At 39.1% G+C, this 20,988-nt stretch overlaps 1 protein-coding gene across 1 annotated transcript in view; it reads right to left on the bottom strand.

The window, feature by feature from the left end:
• Positions 1-20,988, bottom strand: part of DNAH5 (dynein axonemal heavy chain 5) — a 120,557-nt gene that overhangs the window by 35,634 nt on the left and 63,935 nt on the right. Inside the window, exons 47-54 of the mRNA XM_061449235.1 lie at positions 20,492-20,626; positions 18,748-18,870; positions 17,673-17,886; positions 16,823-17,046; positions 14,548-14,743; positions 10,570-10,742; positions 7,833-7,963; positions 685-838 (exon numbers count right to left, since the gene is read on the bottom strand). Coding sequence (XP_061305219.1) covers positions 685-838; positions 7,833-7,963; positions 10,570-10,742; positions 14,548-14,743; positions 16,823-17,046; positions 17,673-17,886; positions 18,748-18,870; positions 20,492-20,626 — 1,350 coding nt within the window. The remainder of the gene's footprint in view (positions 1-684; positions 839-7,832; positions 7,964-10,569; positions 10,743-14,547; positions 14,744-16,822; positions 17,047-17,672; positions 17,887-18,747; positions 18,871-20,491; positions 20,627-20,988) is intronic.

The following is a 20,988-nucleotide window of genomic DNA, read 5'->3' on the forward strand; positions in this document are numbered from 1 at the left end:
ATTTCAGGAAAGTACATACATTTCAGACACTGAAGCTATTAGGGCCCTCCCCACGCCCTTAACCAAGAACTTTGACTGAAGTTATTCCATCAAAAAATACTGAAATCTAACTTGCTGTAAATGTAAAACCCACTATCTTGAGCGAAAAAAAATCCAAACCAGCAAACAAAACAGCCACAAAACAAAAGAATCCACATACAATGGTTTTGCTTTCTCCTCTTCTAATAACTAGCAGAAATTACTCTGAAACACACCCCTGACATAATAAATAAATAAACAAACAGAAATTATTAAAGCCATCCCATCCATTCTGGACACAAATTTACCATACAAAACTTGATTGTATACTAATGAAATATTTAACTTAAGAGACAATTTTATCTTTTTTTAAAAAGCTATTCTCATGTCACTAACAGCTTGTCAACACATTCAAAAGGGTCTGACTTCGACAATTTCTCTGTATAGAATGATGATGCTCATTCTTAATTTTACAATACCTTTGACTCACTCTAACCTAATATAATTGATCAAGCCCCCTTTTTATAATACTGTAATGATGAAAAGCACTTGTGTTTTAATGTCTGTCCCTTGAGATATAAAAGAATATTCAAATAAATTTGATTACTTTACTTCAGAATTATAAAATTTTAAAAGCAGAAAAATTACCATGAGAAGGCATCTTACCTCTCCGGATGATAAAACATTGTTCAGGTATTCCAAGAAAGATTCATCTTTGATATCATTGTCTGTAAAAAGAAAACAGATGCCTTTGCCTTGCAGTCCCGCTGTTCTGTACAAGAGTTTCAGATCTTCCATCAAGTTTAAACTGTTGTACGATCTACAAGAAAGGACAGTTGTACTCGCATTCATTCCTTTTAAGAAGGGTTTCCAGTTAAAAGAAAAAGAACAGGCAAATTTAAGTAAAAAACAATATCTTGGAATGTAGGATAAAATGGTACCAAAGTCTGGGAATTTTTATTTAGCCACCAAAAAAGCCAAAACCAACAACAAAAAACACTCCACAAAATCTGAAGTCTTATCATGCTATTTATTTCTCCTTTGCTTGAAAAAGTGAAAACACAGGTATTGTCTCACAGGATTGTGTCAAGTGCTGGGTTCATTAACATCATAGAATAGAATCATAGAATCGTTAGGGTTGGAAAGGACCTTAAGATCATCTAGTTCCAACCCCCTGCCATGGGCAGGGACACCTTAGACTAAATCATGTCACCCAAGGCCTTGTCCAACCTGGCCTTGAACACTGCCAGGGATGGAGCATTCACAACCTCCCTGGGCAACCCATTCCAGTGCCTCATCACCCTAACAGGAAAGAATTTCCTTCTTATATCCAATCTAAACTTCCCCTGTTTAAGTTTTAACCCGTTACCCCTTGTCCTGTCACTACAGTCTCTAATGAAGAGTCCCTCCCCAGCATTCCTATAGGCCCCCTTCAGATACTGGAAGGCTGCTATGAGGTCTCCATGCAGCCTTCTCTTCTTCAGGCTGAACAGCCCCAACTTCCTCAGCCTGTCTTCATACGGGAGGTGCTCCAGTCCCCTGAGCATCCTCGTGGCCCTTCTCTGGACTTGTTCCATCGCTTCCATGTCCTTTTTATGTTGAGGACACCAGAACTGCACACAATACTCCAAGTGAGGTCTCACGAGAGCAGAGTAGAGGGGCAGGATCACCTCCTTCGACCTGCTGGTCATGCTCCTTTTGATGCAGCCCAGGATACAGTTGGCTTTCTGGGCTGCAAGTGCACACTGCCGGCCCATGTTCATTTTCTCATCAACCAACACCCCCAAGTCCTTCTCCTCAGGGCTGCTCTGAATCTCTTCTCTGCCCAACCTGTAGCTGTGCCTGGGATTGCTTCGACCCAAGTATAGGACCTTGCACTTGGCATGGTTAAACCTCATGAGGTTGGCATCTGCCCACCTCACAAGCGTGTCAAGGTCCCTCTGGATGGCATTCCTTCTCTCCAGCGTATCAAGCACCACACAGCTTGGTGTCATCGGCAAACTCGCTGAGGGCACACTCAATCCCACTGTCCATGTCAGCCACGAAGATGTTAAACAAGACCAGTCCCAACACCCATCCCTGAGGGACACCACTCGGTACTGGTCTCCAGCCAGACATTGAGCCATTGACAACTCTTTGTGTACGGCCATTCAGACAGTTCTTTATTCACCAAGTGGTCCATCCATCAAATTGATGTCCCTCCAATTTAGAGACAAGGATGTCATGTGGGACAGTGTCGAACGCTTTGCACAAGTCCAGGTAGATGATATCAACTGCTCTACCCTTGTCCATCAGTTCTGTAGCCCCATCATAGAAGGCTACCAAATTGGTCAGGCAGGATTTCCCCTTAGTGAAGCCATGCTGGCTGTCACCAAGCACCTTGCTGTTTTTCATGTGCCTTAGCATGCCTTCCAGGAGAATCTGCTCCAAGATTTTGCCAGGCACAGAGGTGAGACTGACTGGTCTGTACTTCCCAGGGTCATCCATTTTCCCCTTCTTGAAAATGGGGGTTATATTTCCCTTTTTCCAGTCATCGGGAACTTCACCTGACTGCCATGATTTCTCATATATGATGGCCAGTGGCTTAGCAACTTCATTTGCCAGCTCCTTCAGGACCCGCGCATGGATCTCATCAGGACCCATGGACTTGTGCACATTCAGATTTCTAAGATGGTCTCGAACCAGTTCCTCTCCTACAGTGGGCCCAAGGTCTTCATTCTCACAGTCCCTGCGTCTGCCTTCCAAGACTTGGGTGGTTTGGTCAGAGCCTTTGCCAGTGAAGACTAAGGCAAAGAAGTCATTCAGAACCTCAGCCTTCTCCAAATCCTGTGTAGCCAGTTCTCCCGAGAGCTTCCTGGGGCGGCCTACATTCTCCCTAGTCTGTTTTTTATTTGTTATGTACCTGTAGAATCCCTTCCTGTTATCTTTAATACCTCTAGCTAAGTTTAATTCTAACTGAGCCTTAGCTTCCTAACCTGGTCCCTAGCTTCTCAGACAACATCCCTGTACTCTTCCCATGCCACCTGTCCTTGCTTCCACTTATTATAATAAGCCTCTTTTTTCAATTGAATTTTCCTCAGGAGTTCCTTATCCTTCCAAGAAGGTCTCCTGGCCCTCCTGCTGCACTTCCTTCCAGTTGGGATGCAACACTCCTGAGCTTGTAGCAGGTGATACTTGAATATCAACCAACAGTCTTGGGCCCCTCTGCCCTCTAGGGCTGTACCCCATGGAACCTTCCGAAGCAGGTACCTGAAGAGGCCAAAGTCTGCTCTTTTGAAGTCCAGGGCAGTGAGCTTGCTGCACGCTCTTCTCACTGTCCTGAGGATCTCGAATTCGACCATCTCATGATCGCTGCATCCAAGGCTGCCCTGGAGCATCACATTTCCAACGAGCCCTTCCCTGTTGGTGAGCACGAGGTCAAGCATGGCACCTCTACTTGTCGGCTCCTCTATTACTTGCAGGAGGAAGTTGTCTTCCACACAATCGAGGAACCTCCTGGATTGCTTGTGCCGGGCCGTACCGTCGTTCCAACAGATGTCAGGGTGGTTGAAGTCACCCATGAGAACAAGGGCCTGTGAGCGTGAGGCTGCTCCTGTCTGTCCGTAGAGTGCTTCATCCACAGATTCCTCTTGGTCACGCAGTCTGTAACAGATCCCCACAGTAATGTCTCCCATCACTGTTCTCCTTTTAACCCTGACCCACAAACTCTCTGTTGACTGATCACCTGTCCCCAGACAGAGTTCCATACTCTCCAGCCTATCCCTAACATAAATAGCAACTCCCCCTCCCCGCCTGCCAAGCGTGGTCTTTCTAAAGAGCCTGTAACCTTCCATTCCAACACTCCAGTCTTAGGAGCCATCCCACCATGTTTCTGTGATGCCTATCATATCATACCCCTGTAGACATGCACACATCTCTAATTCCTCTTGTTTGCACCCCGTACTACAGGCATTTGTATAGAGGCATCTGAGCCGAGCTCCAACTGAAGCTGGCTCACTGGCTGGGGCGGCTGGGATATCTCTACATTGCTCCAAGCATTTATTATAGGTTCTGGCAACTGACTGAGTGTGTTGGAATGGAATGATGCCCCCCTCCCCCAACACATCTAGCTTAAAGCCTCCTTGACCAGTCTGGCAAGCCTCCTACAAAACTGCTCTTTCCCTTCTTTATCAGACCAGCTCCACCAGCCCCCACTAGACCTGGCATACAAACTTCGGTCCCGTGTTCAAGGCACCCAAACCCCTGACTATGACACCACCCTTTTAACCAATTATTAACCTGGCTAATCCTCCTAGCTTTTTTTAGGTCCTCCCCTGTACCCTGGAGAATTGATGAAAAGACCACCTGAGCTCCAGAGCCCCTAACCACCTCCCCCAGGGCTCTGTAGTCCTTTATGCTCCCCAGGCTACTACTGTCTATATCCCTAGCACCCACATGTATCACCAGGAGTGGGTAATAGTCCGTGGGACTTACTAGAGCAGGCAGCCTTTCTGCCACATCCCTGGTCCATGCCCCTTGGTAGGCAACACACCTCCCTTGAGACGGGGTCTGGACAGCAGACGAGTGCTTCTGTCCCTTTCAGTGTAGGGTCCCCTACTACTACAACCCGCCACTTTTTCCTAGCAGCACCAGTAGAGACCTTCTTTACCAGGGCACCAGCTGGCTGCTTCTGGCTCGAGTGCGGTTCCTCATCAGCCCCCTGCAGGACAGCAAAGCGGTTCCGCGTGGGGACAGGGGATTTAGGGGGAAGCCCCTCGCTTTTGGTTGCCCTTTTCCTTCTTTTTTTTTTTTTTTCTTGTCTTTTTGTCACTAATTCCCAGCTTCATGAGGTAGAGGCGAAGCTCGAGGCCCCTGCACAGTTTGGGCCGGGAGCAAGCATTCCTGTTTCCTCTCAGCTTCCCTGAGATCTTGCAGCCCATTAATGGCATCCCGCAGCTCAGCCACCTGCTGCAGGAGGACCTCCACCAGGGAGCACCGAGTGCAGTCCTGCCCATTGCGCTCCCTCCCCTCACCAGATCGGTGTAGGCTGTCTACACCCCGAGCTCTGCACTGCAGCCTCCCCTCTCATCGGCTCTGTCTGGGTGCCTACGCTGGACACCGCCGGGGCAGCCAGAGCAGAGCCCCCAGACGGCGCCCTGCCTCATACGACGAGTGCTCACCACACCGCTCGCCTGCCCGCGCGAATTACCTCACCGCACTCCTACTCGCTCGCACTCCCTGGGGCAGGTTTTTAACTAGACAGGGACGGTGCTGCTCCTCCTGGCTCCGCCCCCTGTGAGTCAGCTGCTCGCTCTCGCCAGCTGAGTTGCCGGCTCCTGGACAGGTCCTGTCGAGTACTTGAGGCCCCCTCGGTGGCTGTCGCCGCTCTGAGTTGAGGCTCCTGGACACTGATCTCCCCCCCGCTCAGGTATTGAAGGCGTCCTCTCTCGAGGTACTCACCTCAGCAATTGATACTTTAGATTTTATTGACTGATTGAAAAACTCAAACTATTTTGGCCTTTGGTTAAAGTCATCAGTTTAACAGCAAGGAAAGACAGAAGCAGCAAAGATAAAAGAGAGATTAAAAAAAAAAAAAAAACCACATTAAAAATATTAGACAAGGTGTGGTGTGTTGACTTTGGTGTCTGCGTAGCTGTTACTCTCACGTATTCTCACTCCCTTCTTCCAGCTGCTGCTCCTCAGCAGGTTTGTTTCCTCTTTCTTAACTATGTTACCCCAGAGGCACTACCACCATCACCGATAGGCTCAGCCTTGGCCAACAGTTCGTCCATCTTGGAGCCAGTTGGCATTGGCTCAATCGGACATAGGGAAAGCTTCTGGCAATTTCTCACAGAATCCACTCCTGTGGCTGGGCTGCTACCAAAACCTTGCCACACAAGCCCAACACACATTGTTATACTGAAATGATCTCTCTGGCTGCATAAAGGACTGCAATAAAAGCTGAGGTTTCTAGGATCCACACTGGGAATTAAAGCAGAGAACTGGCTGCATGCAACTTCATTAAGAGTTTCTTGTGTAACCACAGAGATCTCATGGATGACCTGAAATATCAAAACCTGCATTGCAGCTGCTCATTACTAGACAGGAGCTCAGGAAATAAATACAACTGATTTACAATATTTATCTTGATGATTAAGAAGATAATTTTTATACATTTCCACAAAGTCGCCACAATCACCAAGATAAGGTTCCATACATGTGTTTGTAAATAAGACACTTCAAAGACACTACTACAATTAGAAATAGACACAGAAAAGACACAAATATTCTATGTGCTTTTGTTTCAGCTGCAGGGCGAAATAATGATTGGAAGAGTTATTCATTTAATTACTCAAAATTAGACAAAAATACTAACCCGAAAAAACATACTTATAGTTGAGTTAGCACTATGACTATCATCTACCTTGGTAAACTAAATGAAACCATTTAAAATCTTACAACTATTATCTTCTATCTACTCTATCAACTATTATCAACTCACCAATTAACAGAGGGAAAATAAAACATCTATCCAAAAAAGGATTCAAAATTTTTCCCAGAGGCATTTTGGCACAAATGATTAGATGTGTTTCAGATAAATAAGGTTAAAAAGTACAGAGTAAACTCTTAGCAATCAGATGGGATTCTGATCACACTTCTACATTTGCTTGTTGACCCTGAAGAACTACACCTTGAGAATTTGAAGTGGTTTGCAAGGCAGGATTATGTTTTTTCAGAATCTTTGATGAGTCTTTCTTAAAATCATGTTTACTCAAATCTTCACTCAGTCTATTCTTTATGATAGCTTCTTGAAATCATCTGGTGCACACATGAGATTTACAAGCTTTCCAGTTCAATGATTCCCCAGATCTTTTGTGGACTTTTTTTCTTTTCATGGGCTTTATACAGATCCTCTGGCAACTTGAAGTAGAAAGCTACACACCACTTCAATATTTCACCCTCTTGTGGTTTCATAAGTCTTTGTGAATGATACACAACAATTTATTGCTGCTTCTTTTGTGAACTGTACTGTAATCTCTCCTGAAGTCATTCTTATTTCTCAACAAGGTCCTCACCAAAAGGCATTCCTACATGTGAATCTACAATTTCTACTGCAGCCAACATTGCTGCAAAAGAACTAAAAAAATTAGCTTCTCTACAATGACACCATATTTGAGTGCTGAAAATATTTTCTGCACATTGACTTGTCCTACAGGCAATTTGGGAGGCACCCATCCTAAAATATTCAGAGGAGTTACAATTTATTTTTTATATCTTTCATAAGTTATTCTGCAAGAAACCACATTTGGTTGAACAATATTAAATAAAGCAAGATACACTTAGAAAAGACTGCCAAAATACTGACATATACATGAGATCTACCAAATTAATGGGCAGGGATGAGGATTTCATCTCCTCACACAGACATTATTTCAAATATTAAAAGATGAACTCATAAGGCATTATGGATAGATGCCACCTACAACTACTTTCAGTACAGTTTAGTGTACTGTGGAAAAAGACATAAAGTTAACTTGACACTGCAAATAATCCTTCCCATTCTGTGAAACACACAAGACAGTTTATTATTCCAAAGATGGTAATGGCTCAGACTTAATGTAGAAAATCACAGAATTATAGAATAGTTCTATGATTTTAAATCAAGCAAAATTAATAAGTCTCTAAGGATTTTCACATCTTTCCACTCTAGGTAACAGTGCTCAGCCTGTGTTAGCTTGTTCTTTCTCCCTTTGCAGAGACTGGAAGCCTGTTTCATTCTTAGGAAGAATTTAAACACAAAGTACTTATCTACTTACAGTTTGATTAATGCTCACCTTGTTAACATTATCTGGAATGTATCATAGCCAGCTATGAAAGATGCCAATCTTGTCAAGCTCTGTTTTCCTGATCCACCAACTCCTACTAAAAGAGCATTTCCACGAGGAGTGCGAATCACCCGAGAAATCTGTGTAAGATCAGTCATTTATTTCTGCGTGTAAAATTTACACACCTAAAAATCCTATGCTACTGCAGTAATGTATTTACATTAGAAATGTAGAACAAATTAAATTTTCAAGGTTTAATTAAGGGAATCTATATTATTAGTAGTATATTCTCTGGACACTTCCACCTTGCAATATTTTCTGTAAACCTGTCAATAGTATAGCAACCACTTGATACGATCCCTGTGAACTTTTGATTAACAGTGGAATTACATCTCACACTTTCACAAAGCACAAGTAAATCTCAACTGTGATATATTAGTGATGTGCTGTCATAGCATGACACATTATAAAAATTGGGAAGGAAATAATTTTCCCAATACCATACTCTCTTAACAGATTTTAGTAAGCCTCATTTCTCCAGGCCCTTTCATTGTGACCAGGTAGACAAGCTGTCCCAGGCATGTTAAATTCAGAACAGTCTCCCGTATTCTCTACAGCAGGTAATAATACTGCCTTTATAATCAAACTTCTTAAGCTTCTGGTTTTCTTGATTATAAAAATGCACAATATCAGTATGTATATTTGATAACAGCAGAACGTCTCCCAAGTACATCTCCCTTTCTTCTCCAATTCATTATTTCTTTTTTAGGAAAAGGCAGCAGTTACTTCCCGCTCCACATTACAATTTAGAACAGCACAATGTAAACAAAAAGACCCTTTGCAATTCAGAGCAAAAAAAATTTCAGCACTGTGAACTGCATGCAGCACCTGTCCCACTGTCCACAACTAAAACAATGCCAAGAAGTCTGGAAACAGCTAGATGTTGTTACCTGATACTGAGAAAATATGCCTTTAAGCACAGGAGACTAACTTGCTCCATATCACATCAGTTGCACATGGATAGGTACTCATACAGAAAAAACTACATTAATTTCCAGAGCAGCATGGAGCTACTTGACCTTCAAATGCAAGGTAATACCAAACAGCTGGTTAGCAGTTGGTCTCTTCCGCACAAGTAATGACACAGAGTACTGGCTCCTGTTCTCTTTGTTATCTTGAATATCTGATGTCCCCAGAGTTACATTATGCTAATAAGCAGCCTAGGATACTTATTTAGTTGCCTTTTCTCTAACGTACTTTTTTCACGCTTGTAAAAACTTGAAAAATGCCAGTTTCTGCAGTTGTAAACACGTATATTTTAATATTGGGGGCAATGTACTAGTTATTTTTCGTAAGTCAATATTTTATAAGCAAAAATAAAAACAAGTATGAAGGTTTACTCTAAGCATACTTAGTATTTAATCAGAGAAAGAAAATAGGTTTGCACAGCTCCCTTGGAATATTGCTGATCACTTCAATTATGGCTATTAGATGTTGCCAAGCAGAGTAAATAGGCACATTTTCTTTATTCTCTGAGTAAGATATTTCTTAGCTTTAAAATTTTTCCTAAAGAAATCCATAGGAGAGCATGATCCATTCTGGAGGGAAGAACTTCAAGGAAAGGGACTAATTTTTGAGATTACAAGTATCTATGACCAAAATTTTGAAAACTGAATATGCAATATGTTTGCCAACTATAAATAAATTTTATTTGCTTTGATATTTATTATATTGTTAGGAGAGTACAATCCAATATTCAGTTTTTAATAATTTATGATAAGCAGTACAGCTAAGAAAATTGGGGCTGTTTGGTCTGGAGAAAAGAACGCTGTGTGGAGATATTACAGCAGCCTTCCAGTATATGAAGGGGCTTACAATGATGCTGGAGAGGGCATCTTCATCAGGAACTGTAGTGGTAGGACAAGGGGTAATGGGTTTAAACTTCAACAGGGAAGTTCAGGTTAGATATAAGGAAGTTCTTTACTGTAAAGGTGGTGATGCACTGAAATAGGCTGCCTAAAGAAGTGGTAAATGCTACATCCTTGGCAGTGTTCAAGGTCAAGTTGAACACAGCCTTGGATGACATAGTCTAGTGTGAGGCGTCCCTGCCCAAGGCAGGGGGCCTGGAACTAGACGATCTTTAAGGTCCCTTTTAACCCAGACCATTCTATGATTCTATGATAACATCATGGTGTAACTGAGAAATAAAAATTATTAAAAAAAAAAATTCTTCTCCTTTGTATGAAGCCTATTCTGTGTTGGTAATCATATCAAGCTGTGCTATGCTAAAAATTATGATCAGCTCCAATCCACATTCAAAAGAATTTTAAAGTAAACACATGATCTATCTACAAAGGAAATTTGGACTAACTTTATTCCCTTATTTATACTCAGCTGTGCCTACCACTTCAAAAGCAACCAATTGAGTTCTAACCTGAATTTCATTTGACTAATTTCAAAGAGAGAAAGGGATCTCAGAAGAATTAGCAGGAAGAAAAGTTGAAATAGTGTTATAATATTGAAGACCATGATCTCACCGGACATAAAATATAATTTTAAAAAAATAGTTCCATCCAGTACATTTTCAGAAAAGCTGAGTTTTAGAGTGACAGACAAAATATTTACTAGCAATAAATAACTTGCTTCAGTTTTAGAAGTAATTTACCTGGATTTGTGCATACTTCCACTCACAGGTGTTGAGAGCAAGGGAACAACAACAACAAATGGCAATCTAGTAAGCCTGTACCTTGACTAAATGAATCATAGCATCTTCAAAGAAAACCATGTCCATCCCAGCACCACGGACATTCCCATTGTATGCTTGCAAAAACTTATTTAAACGATTCCGCAGCTGATGAAAGGAATAAATTGGCTCATATACTCTGGGAATATCTAAATTAACTTCTTCCGATTTTTCACCTACAACAAAAAAAGAGGTAATAAAATTTTAACAGTTTAAATGATTGACAAAGGCTCAATGTGGGAATGAGTAAGTGAAGGTAATTAGAATTCTCTTTAATCACCCAGAAGCAGGATTATTATACATAACATTACATATTAAATGTATATATGAGAATGCTGCCTATACCCTACCTACAAAGAATGGCAAGTTCAGCTGCTTGATTCTCAAAGACAAAACCAGAAGAAAATAAGGAGCTTTCTTTACATCTGAAATCTGAACGATTAAAAAATGAAATTAACTTAAATGGTAGAAGCAAATGTAGACCCAGTGAATCAATGTAAGTAAATACTGCAGTTAAAAAAGTTTGTGAAGGAAAAACACTCCAAGTTGTTTAAATGATTTCACTAGTGGGGAAAAAAAAAAAAACAAACAAACGAAAAAAAAGAAAACAACCCTACCAAAATGAATGACTACCCCAAAAAAAAAAAAAAAACAAACCAAAAAATAGTATATTCACTGTGAAAAGGCATACATTTGTTTCAGCAAATTATGTGAAAGCAACAAGGAACTCCTAAATCCTCACCACCCAAAGGAAATGAGGAAATAGTACCCTTGTCTCATCTTTCCATTCATAAGCATTAATCATATTTAAAAGACACCACTGAGAAGAGCCCAGCTCTGTCCTTTGTACTCTCCTTTTGTATTTATACATATTGAGAAAATCTCCCTAAGCCTTCTCTTGTGCAGGCCTAACAGTCCCAGCTCTCTCAACCTTTCCTCATGCAAGAGTCCTTTAGTCATGTTTTTGGCTCCTCATTGGACTGTCTCCAGTATGTCCCTGTCTGTCTTGTACTGAGGGGCACAGACCTGGGCACAGCACTCCAGGTGTAGCCTCACCAGTGCTGAATAAAAGGTAAGGTTCGCTTCCCTCAACCTGCTGGCAGCATTCTAATGTAGCCCAGGATGCCACTAACTTTTTTTTCCCTCTAAAGACACATCAGTATCTTATGTTGAACATGGTGTCCACCAGCACCCCCAGGTCCTTTTCTGCAAAACTGCTTTCCAAATGGGTGACCACCAGTATATACTGGTGCATGGGATTTGCACCTCCCACTGTTGAACCTTGTAGGATTCTTGTAAAGGTCTCTCTGGACGGCAGCACAACCTCTGACATAGCATCCATTCCTTGTCCCAATTTTGTGTCATCTGGGAACTTGCTGAGGATATGCTCTGCCCCATTATCCAGATCAATAATGAAGATGCTGAGGATGACTGGACTCAGTATTAACCCCTAGGGTACACTACAGGTTTCTGGCCCTCTGTTAGTCTTTCTTCCAGTCTCTGGGCTCAGCCACTCAGCCAATTTTCAATCCATCTCACTGCTTATACAGCCCATGTATCCTCAGCAAATAACTGACAGACTTCACTGGAGGAGTGCCACAAGCAGACATCATGGTGGCTTTTGATTGGTTGGTTGGTTTGTTTTTCCTCAAAAAATTAGTACACACAGTACAATTTCTCTTTTATTTACATACAAATAGCTCCATTATTTTGAAGACTTCATGATCTATATGTTGCAGGATTTATTTTTCCAGTTACGAGTTGCCATAGGTCAGTCATTACTAACAATCAGCTTCGCTAAGCCTCCTCTTTGTTATCGAATAAATATGTTAACTATTAAAATAAATTAAGTCCTTCCAGTAAAATAAACATTTCCCTGATCTTAGTAAATCACTGGAAGCCAGTGGAAATAGAAGAAAAGGGGCAAAAGAAGCAGGAAAAAAAAGCAATCAAACTGTGTTGTATTTAGAATAGGATCTGCAACATTTTTTTCATTTTAATTTTTCTCCATTTCCCTCTTGCACATTTTACTTTTACAAATTAGCAGTGGTCCAAAAAGAACCCCAAAACAACCAACTAACCAAAAAAAAAAAATTCCAACAAACCCCAAAACTTTTATAGAAATGTTTTTTTTTTCCTGTAGAACAACCAAACCTCTCAATATTAGTTGGTTGTTAATTGTCACTCAGCTGTCCTTTGTATTGCATTCTGTGTATGCCTGAAGTCACCTTAATTTTAGAATTCTCCAGTTCTGTATTGCTTCTGCATGTATGAACACCCTTTTTGATTTAGATCAAATAAAATTAACCAACTTCTTATCTTAACCTGCAAAAACACTGGTTAAAGAAAAGGAGTATTCCAGGTGGAAGTAAGTTTCTTACAAGTTGAATAAGACACTTAAACAACTCAGCTACTGAGGGGGAACTATTAAGGAATACAGCAAAAAGAGTTAAATTGCGGTGATGTTTTTATAGTCTCAAGATACAGAATCACAAGCATTAAATAACAATGGCAAAGCTGATAAAAAACACCTTTGAACACTTTGATGGTCTAAAGAACACTAGCACAACTAAATTTCTGTGAAGCTAAGGTCTATAAGTTGATGTTAGAGGTACTTAATTTCAAGTCTTTGTGTATTTATCTCAGTGACAAATATGTTATTACTGTACAACCCAGAGACAGAGGGGTATATGTAAATGTATCACTAACTTCAGCAGAGGGTTATTGGAAATTAATGTCAGACGTAATTTTTTAAATAATTAAGAGCTCAGATATCCAGTTCCCGTTCTTACACTTCTATTGTAATAGGCAATACTAAATTCCATTAAAAGGACAACTAAAATAACACTTGTTATTCTTTTCACTTATAGCCAAAACAGAAAGGGGTTCTCAAGGCTCTGACAAATATATTGAGGACAACACATACCCTTTCTAAATGAGGGTTAGATAAAGTTTCATGCTAAATGACACATTACACAGCAGGTACATTTACAGTGTAAATAAGAAGCAAGTTAATTGGAAAAACACATACTTCTTTTAGCACTTTTCACTTCAAAACAATGGTTTCCAGTGCTTCACTATTGAATGGATTTAAGGATCTATTTTACTACTTTCTCACACCACTTTGTTTTTTGCTTCTATTTTATTTCTTCCAGTCAAACATTTCCTATCCTTTACTCTCCTTTGTCACTGCCTTCTGACTACTGCAATTATCCAAGAAGATATTTAAATAGCTTTTGATTACTCATGCCAACCTTTTATTGCCTCCACTATCCACCATTACAGTGACATGAATACAAATAATTGAACCATCCAATAGCTTAAATTAATGACCTTCTCCAGAAGCTAAAAAGGCGTTTTATGTTCTTTTTCATCAAGTGACAAATATTCCCAGGTCATTTAGCAAGGTTAATGACACAGCGTTTTTATTTAAAAGACACAAAGACATTGTTGTAAGCCATATGGGTAATTCAAAAGGTTTTAGTAACATTCAGGAGATTTTGAGATAATACTCATTTGTTACGAAATCATGCATCAAGTATTTCCTTAAATACTGGATTAGCCCAGAGCCCGTACTCTTTTACCAGGTTTCCAGGGGATAGTAGTTAGAGTGTTATTCTTTATCTAGTACTGCAACCCTACCACTTCGAGTAATTCATACCACACTCTTTCATAATTTTAGAATAATTTAGACTTTTGCTCACTATTTCACAGTTCTTTCTACCTACCACATTGATGGAAATGGAAGCAAGACTCTCTGATACAGATAACCTGGATATAAATATGGGCTTAAGAATCCCATTAATATAAAGATGTGCCACAGCTGGTAACAGACTACCTTCAAAGTCACTGGACGGAACAACCACCTTTAATGCATAAATTCACTAAGCATTTTTGAAGACATATTTCTATTAATGTCTATTTTATCATATCCCCTACCCTATTCTTGCCATCTCCATGGTTATCAGAGCCCAACCTTACCAGTTCTTTCAGGAGCATCCCTTAAGAAGTCAACAAAGAATGCATCAATGTCAGAATCCAGCAACGCTTTTGATTCTTCAAACTCCTCCTCAATAAGTTTTACCACAGTTGCATCAAACCAATTTACATCTTCTGAAGTTGTAAAACGATCAGCAAGAACACATTTGCATTCATGCTTCCACAGTTTTATCAGCACCTGTACACATATATAAAAAAATTCAGTCTGACATTTTTATTTATTTTAAAATCATACTAATGCTAGAAAAGAAACCGTAGTATGTTGGGGTTTATGTAGGAGAGATACCTTGAGCTTCTCATTCTGACCAACAGTATCTTAAACTAACTTTCAGCTAATGTGCAAGAAGCCTTAATCTAGCATTCTGAACTGGAACGTATTTACTAAATTAAGACTTCACTTCCCTAGCCATATGTATACTTGTTAACATATATTTATGCACTTATCAACCACTTTTTTAGCTGGTCATTAAGCAGAAGGTGGGTGGAAATAATAACATCATGGCATGAATAATTTCATCCCAAACATAGATGTCAGTCCCAATAGTATATCTGAAGTAGTTAGAGAGCAGAGAAAAAAAAAAACAAAAAAAAAGGCATAGGTGCTCATATTATTCTTTCTCCAAATACACCTTTACAGCCCTTCAGTTTGGTCAGAGGATGGAGAAGGAAAACCTGCCAGGTTCTTAATCCTGACAGCACAGGTTTTGATCCTGCACTATCACTACACAGTCATAGAAAAATTTCCAAGTACTCTTTGAAGGCCTCTTGTTTAAATCTACAGCAGTTTGTACAAATGACACATACTACGTCAAGTCTTAGAACTAATATGTAAATTTATACAAATTTTGAGCAACTGTTTATTATACTCGGAATGTTATACTTGGAACAGAATTAATTTAGAATTTATACGCATAATTGTCATGATGAATATTTTTAGCTTTGGAAATGAAAATAAATTCTAAAACACAAATTTTAGATGTAGTAGAATTCAGGAGCTTATTCAACAAGGGAAGCACATTAACCACGAAGTGATTATACAACTCAAATGTATAACAAATTTTCCATCATTATCATAAATGTTGCTTTTCCAACACTTCATGTTTCAGTGCTGAAAACACTAAATGACTTTTCCTTAAAACAATTAAATGAGAAATGATGCATAAAAAGTTGAGCTTTTCTGGAAGAAAGGTTGATTATGAAAAAAAAAAATAATAAATAAATAAAGAGGAATAACTATAACTCATTACTACTATTTCCTTTTAAACTGTAAGTCAGAAATCATTTATTAAGCAGCTACTAGGCAGTGATTGAAAGCCTCAAGACACTAGTGGAGAGAGGGGAACTTTTAATCAATGTATACACGTTTTCATTATTTTAAAATAAGTTCACTGCTTCTGTTTTTTATTTTTCACTCACTTCTTTCAAAAAACACCTGGAATTTGTCAGTGTTCTGGAGTCTCAGTGTTCCAGGTTGAGAGAGAAGTGAGACACAATGTAGAAAAAAACTGTTTATTACTATAGGAAAGGATAGGGAGGAAGAGCCAGCAAAGCGTAAAAGAAACAGTGATGGGTATTTTTGGTGAGTGTTTGTCTTACCAACCCTTAAGACCATGTGATGACAATCAGGAAACCAGCTCCAAGAGATATCATTGCAGTGAGAGGTAGCAGGCTCAACCTCAGCTGGCGTTCCCTTGGAGGCAACACTGACGTTGGTGGTATGAGGGTCTGCCTCCCTGCATTGCATGAGGCTCAAGCTTTTATGCTAGCCAAAGGGCACACTTGTTCCGACGCAGGGTGCCAGCCTACTTCAGAAGGAATAGCCAGCTATACAAAAAGGGCCTCTGGAGCTGGGAACTTTTAGGGGATTTTCGGGGAGGAACCATCACAGACCATTATCTCATGTGTCTTGCAACTGGTATGAGACTCCCTTTTGCTAACAGCAGTGTTAACTCCCCTGTTTTCAAGGTTATGTTCCCACAACCCGTGTCAAACTACTTTTCTATTTTTGTGTGTTTCACTACGGACCATTATCTAGTGTCACTGATGCAGTCAGTAATAGAATGAGCAGATAGAGGCAGTATATAAATACAGTTGTATTTATGAAACACAGTTGTTTCAGTTGGCACTGTAAAAGTTGAACTAAAACACTTCACCTCAAAACAAGCCGAAAAACTTTTTAACCAGAAATGCCAAGAAGATAGACTCTCCACCCTCTTTGCTACACTAATTATATGCTAATTATAACAAAACCACTTACCTTCGGTTCATTGATCACTTCTGATGTAGTATTTAGCATTCCTTGCCAAATCCTTGAGAGGTCTCGAAGGTTGAAGATGTAATGAAACTTGGCTGGCGTGGGCAACATTTTTAGCTTGGTAATCTGCCACAGCCTGCGTGTCAGTGGAACCAGTTTGGCTACTGTTTCATTCACATCTGCTGAAAATCCCCGCTCACTACAATAATGCCCTTCTCCAATTACACCTGTGGGCAAAAAAATTGCCAACTGAAAGATTAGTGCACATTAGTGAAAAACCAAAAGCAACATTCTTAAATTTCCTTTTCACTTTTAATCCCAAACCTTTTTCTAATTTGTTGAAATGGCTTTTCAGTCTTTACTCAAACCTTGATTCACCTGATCTTAACACCATTCTGCTACCAGCTCACTGGGTATTTATCTCTGAATTAACTGTTAAAAATGGTCTTTTTTTTTCTCTATTAAAATATCTTCCCCAGCCTTTGAATAGCCAATCTTTTCTTTGAGACCAATGATCCTGTCATTTGTGAAAGTCTAGTCATTAGTTAGTCACTCTTAGCAACAGTAGACCTTAGCATCTCTCCAGCATCCTCACTACAACTAGGAATGGCCTTCATGCCACTTTTCTAACACATTGCATACCAATAGGTTCAAAGACGTGACTGGACCTGAAAAACTTAAGGATTGATGAAATTGCAGGTGAATAGTGATTACTGAATGAAAATATGCTGGGAAACAAATCAGTGGGGTATTAAGCCTCAAATTTAATCATAATATTTATAAACAGAGGGATAAGGAAAAATCAACTACCATTTTCAAAAATGGGATGGATACAAAGCTAATTTTCCTTTACCAAAAATTTTGTCAATAGAAGAATTAGAAGGCAGAGTACAGTTGAATACAGAAAATTGTCTCTTGAGCCTCTGTGGAATGTCATTGCGACCTCCCCCAGGGTGGATCATGGCAGCCAAAAACTGAATGTCCACAATGTTGGTAAATTCACCAGGCTTTTCCAGGTTATACAATCCTTTCTGTTCCATCAGCTGCCTAACTATCTCATTAGTGACCTGTAAAATAATCAGGCATTATATAGCAGAATATTATACACACGATTAAATGAAATACAAACCACATTTATGCACTTGAAAGACCTAATAAAGACTGTAATATTATTTTCTCACACAAATTCCTGCTTATTTGCTTCAGGAGGAATATGTACTGCTAGGAGTAAGCATATTTAGATTGTCTTCTTCATTGGTAATACCTGTGGACAAAAATCCTGGAGTAGAGGGTAATCCCTAGCTTAGAATTAATCCTTCATACTTCAAACTATTCTTGCTTGTATGCCGCATGATTTCCAATACTGTTATATTGGAAATACTTCTCCTTTTTAGCACAAAACTTCCAGTTGTCCTAAGCAAGCCCAAGATAATACATCTTCAATAGTTGCATTTGCTGTCAAATATTTTTATGAAATTTCCATGTTCAGCAATCACAAATGGTTTTTCAAGCTGCAAACATAGAATTATTTCCATAGAATTCTGTAAAATTACTTTCATAAAATTATTACTATTTCAATTATTGTCCACACACCCAGTTTGTTATCAAAATTTATGTGCCAAATGGGGTTTTTTTGTATTATTTTTTTATTATTAAAAAATGAGTGTTTGTTAGAAATATCATTAAAGTCATACAGGCTTGTTTTAAGGACCACTAAGCTGCTTCTTGTAGTTGGCATGTTTATTTTGACTGAACTCAGGACAATATAAAACTTGATGGGTTCTTTTAGAAGCTTTAAAAATCAAGCACTACATACGAAACTTACCCCTGCTGCCTGACAGAAAAGAGAAGTCATTTTTAAAGCTAAGGAAGGAAAGAAAGAAAATAAGAAAATCTTTGGCCTTCTTTTTCTTTTCTAACAAACTAACCTGATCTCCCCATTCATTTATTATGGGCATATTCACATCATCAATGAAGACTGTCATCTTTTTGCCTGCAGGTGGACCATAAGTTGTGCCCATGCGTTTCTCCACATAACTTTCTATTGTACGCTGTTAAAAAGCAATTATTAGCATAGTTACTAACAGCTCTTCTTTTCATACAAGATTCAAAAGTTTAAACATATTGATGATTTTGCTGCACAGAATTTTACTAAGGAAGGTTTAGACAACACATCTACTGCAGTTAATTGCACTAGTTCAACTAGAGTGCCTGAAATATCATACTATACAGTATTAGGTTGGTAACAGAACAAATGTCTAATGTAGGTGTCTAATAGTTTCATAAATTTGATACCATTTCAATTTATCTGAAAAACTGATAACTACTAGCAATAATTATTAATATTTATTTAATATTTATTAAATTTTAAATATTAATATTTATTTACCAATAATCTGTCAGAGCTGAAATACATGAATCTTGAAGACCTTTCCAGCATACATCAATGTACTTCATAAAAGCATACAGTGATAAGTAAATTCACAAACATAAATACACTTGATGAAATAACTTTACTTAATGCTAGACTTACCACCACTTTTCTTCCCATCATCTTTCCATTAACCCATTTTTCTTAAGGTCCAGGTATTTATTCTATACCAGGTATTTATACTATACCAAGTGAAGGCTCACTTAACCAGGTGTTGTTATTCATTATTGCAAATGTAAATATCTGCATTCTTACACTGTGCTTAAGTTACTGTACAGCAGGTTGGAAAGCCTTCTTACACAAATGGCATCAGTTAGGCCAAGAAAGTCAGAGTAATTTGAACACGCATGTGTCGAAACAGACCGTGCTTCAGTCTAGATTGTTGTCAGATACTTGACTGTTAGACTTGCACATCTATTTCAGATTTCTTTACCATCAACAGACTATCTGCTATCATCAACAAATTTGACATATATTTTATAAAAATAGAGGTACTGACACTAGGTTTTGTTTCTATAGCCCATTCAATAGAAGCAAAATCACTAAGTAAAATAAGACCAAAATTACATGCTCAAATATTAAATGTGTTAACAGTTTCTACTGTGCTATAGAGCCAGATGATACATGATGCATCGAGCCTATAGACAGCACTTCTGATTACAACATAGTCAGTGCATCAGCTTGGCATACCCATCAGGTTAAAAAACCCTGAAATAGCTCAAACTACCTCAGTAGAAATTTGGATAGGCAGCACTGTTCAGGATTTAAGTATTTATAGTTCTATTTAGAGCAGCTGCACTGCATGTGTTACTTTTTTAAGGAGTAATTTACTGAAATTTAAATTGCAGATGGCACACAGTTGACAGATTGTTGTGGGTAGCACTTATTTTACTCAGGGCTTCTAGTGAAATCTGAGGGAAGTCACCAACAGCTCTACCCAGTTAGCGAGAACTGATACTTTTGGCATAAAAACATTAAATGTGATGAAGTAAATAATATGCGTAGTATTGTACTAATCCAAGAACAGCTCAATAACAACTGAAGAAGTTGAAGAGAACATGGTTTTTACAGAAGTCTTAAATCATGTCTTAGGACACTTAGTCGTTTTGAACAGATGCTTTTTTAATTTTTGTACTCATTCTCAATTAAATAAACTGCTTTCAGAGGCATTCCTCTGGCAAATTCTCAGAACAATGTCTGAATCCAGTCACATTGTATTAAAAGGTGAATGACTACTATACCTGGAAAATTAATGGAGTAGTTGCAGATGAAAAGTTCAAACTCTTAGCCATGTGGCTTTCAGGGTTATATTTTGACATAAAACCTTTAATTATAACCGTCTTTGCAGTTCCTTGCTCACCAATAAGTAGGACAGCCTAGACAAAGACAACATCGAAATAATAAACACAAGAGCTGGGTGTCTTGGCAAAGCCTCAGCAATCCCCTTTAGCTTTAAAACTGAAATGAAACTAGAAAAGTTATGAAAAGTGAATTCTCAACAAGGGACATGTGGAAACAAAACAGTTAATGTCTCATAGGCTTTTGCAGGCCTCAAGTTAAAAATATTTACAGTGGTCAAGTCAGTCAGCACAATTTAACTAACCGAGAAGTGGATTATTCATAAAAGGAGTTGATTGTCTGGAAAAGGATGTACTATCGAGAGCCTTCAGCTTCTTTTGGATTGTGTTATTTACCACATCCTGCTTACTGGACACAGCTTTGGTGCATAAGTTGCATA

This window comes from Pezoporus flaviventris, unplaced genomic scaffold (genome assembly GCF_033815535.1).
Source record: "Pezoporus flaviventris isolate CSIRO_AGI_PZ_B2104156 unplaced genomic scaffold, CSIRO_AGI_Pfla_v1 ptg000007l, whole genome shotgun sequence".
NCBI classification, from domain to species: domain Eukaryota; kingdom Metazoa; phylum Chordata; class Aves; order Psittaciformes; family Psittacidae; genus Pezoporus; species Pezoporus flaviventris.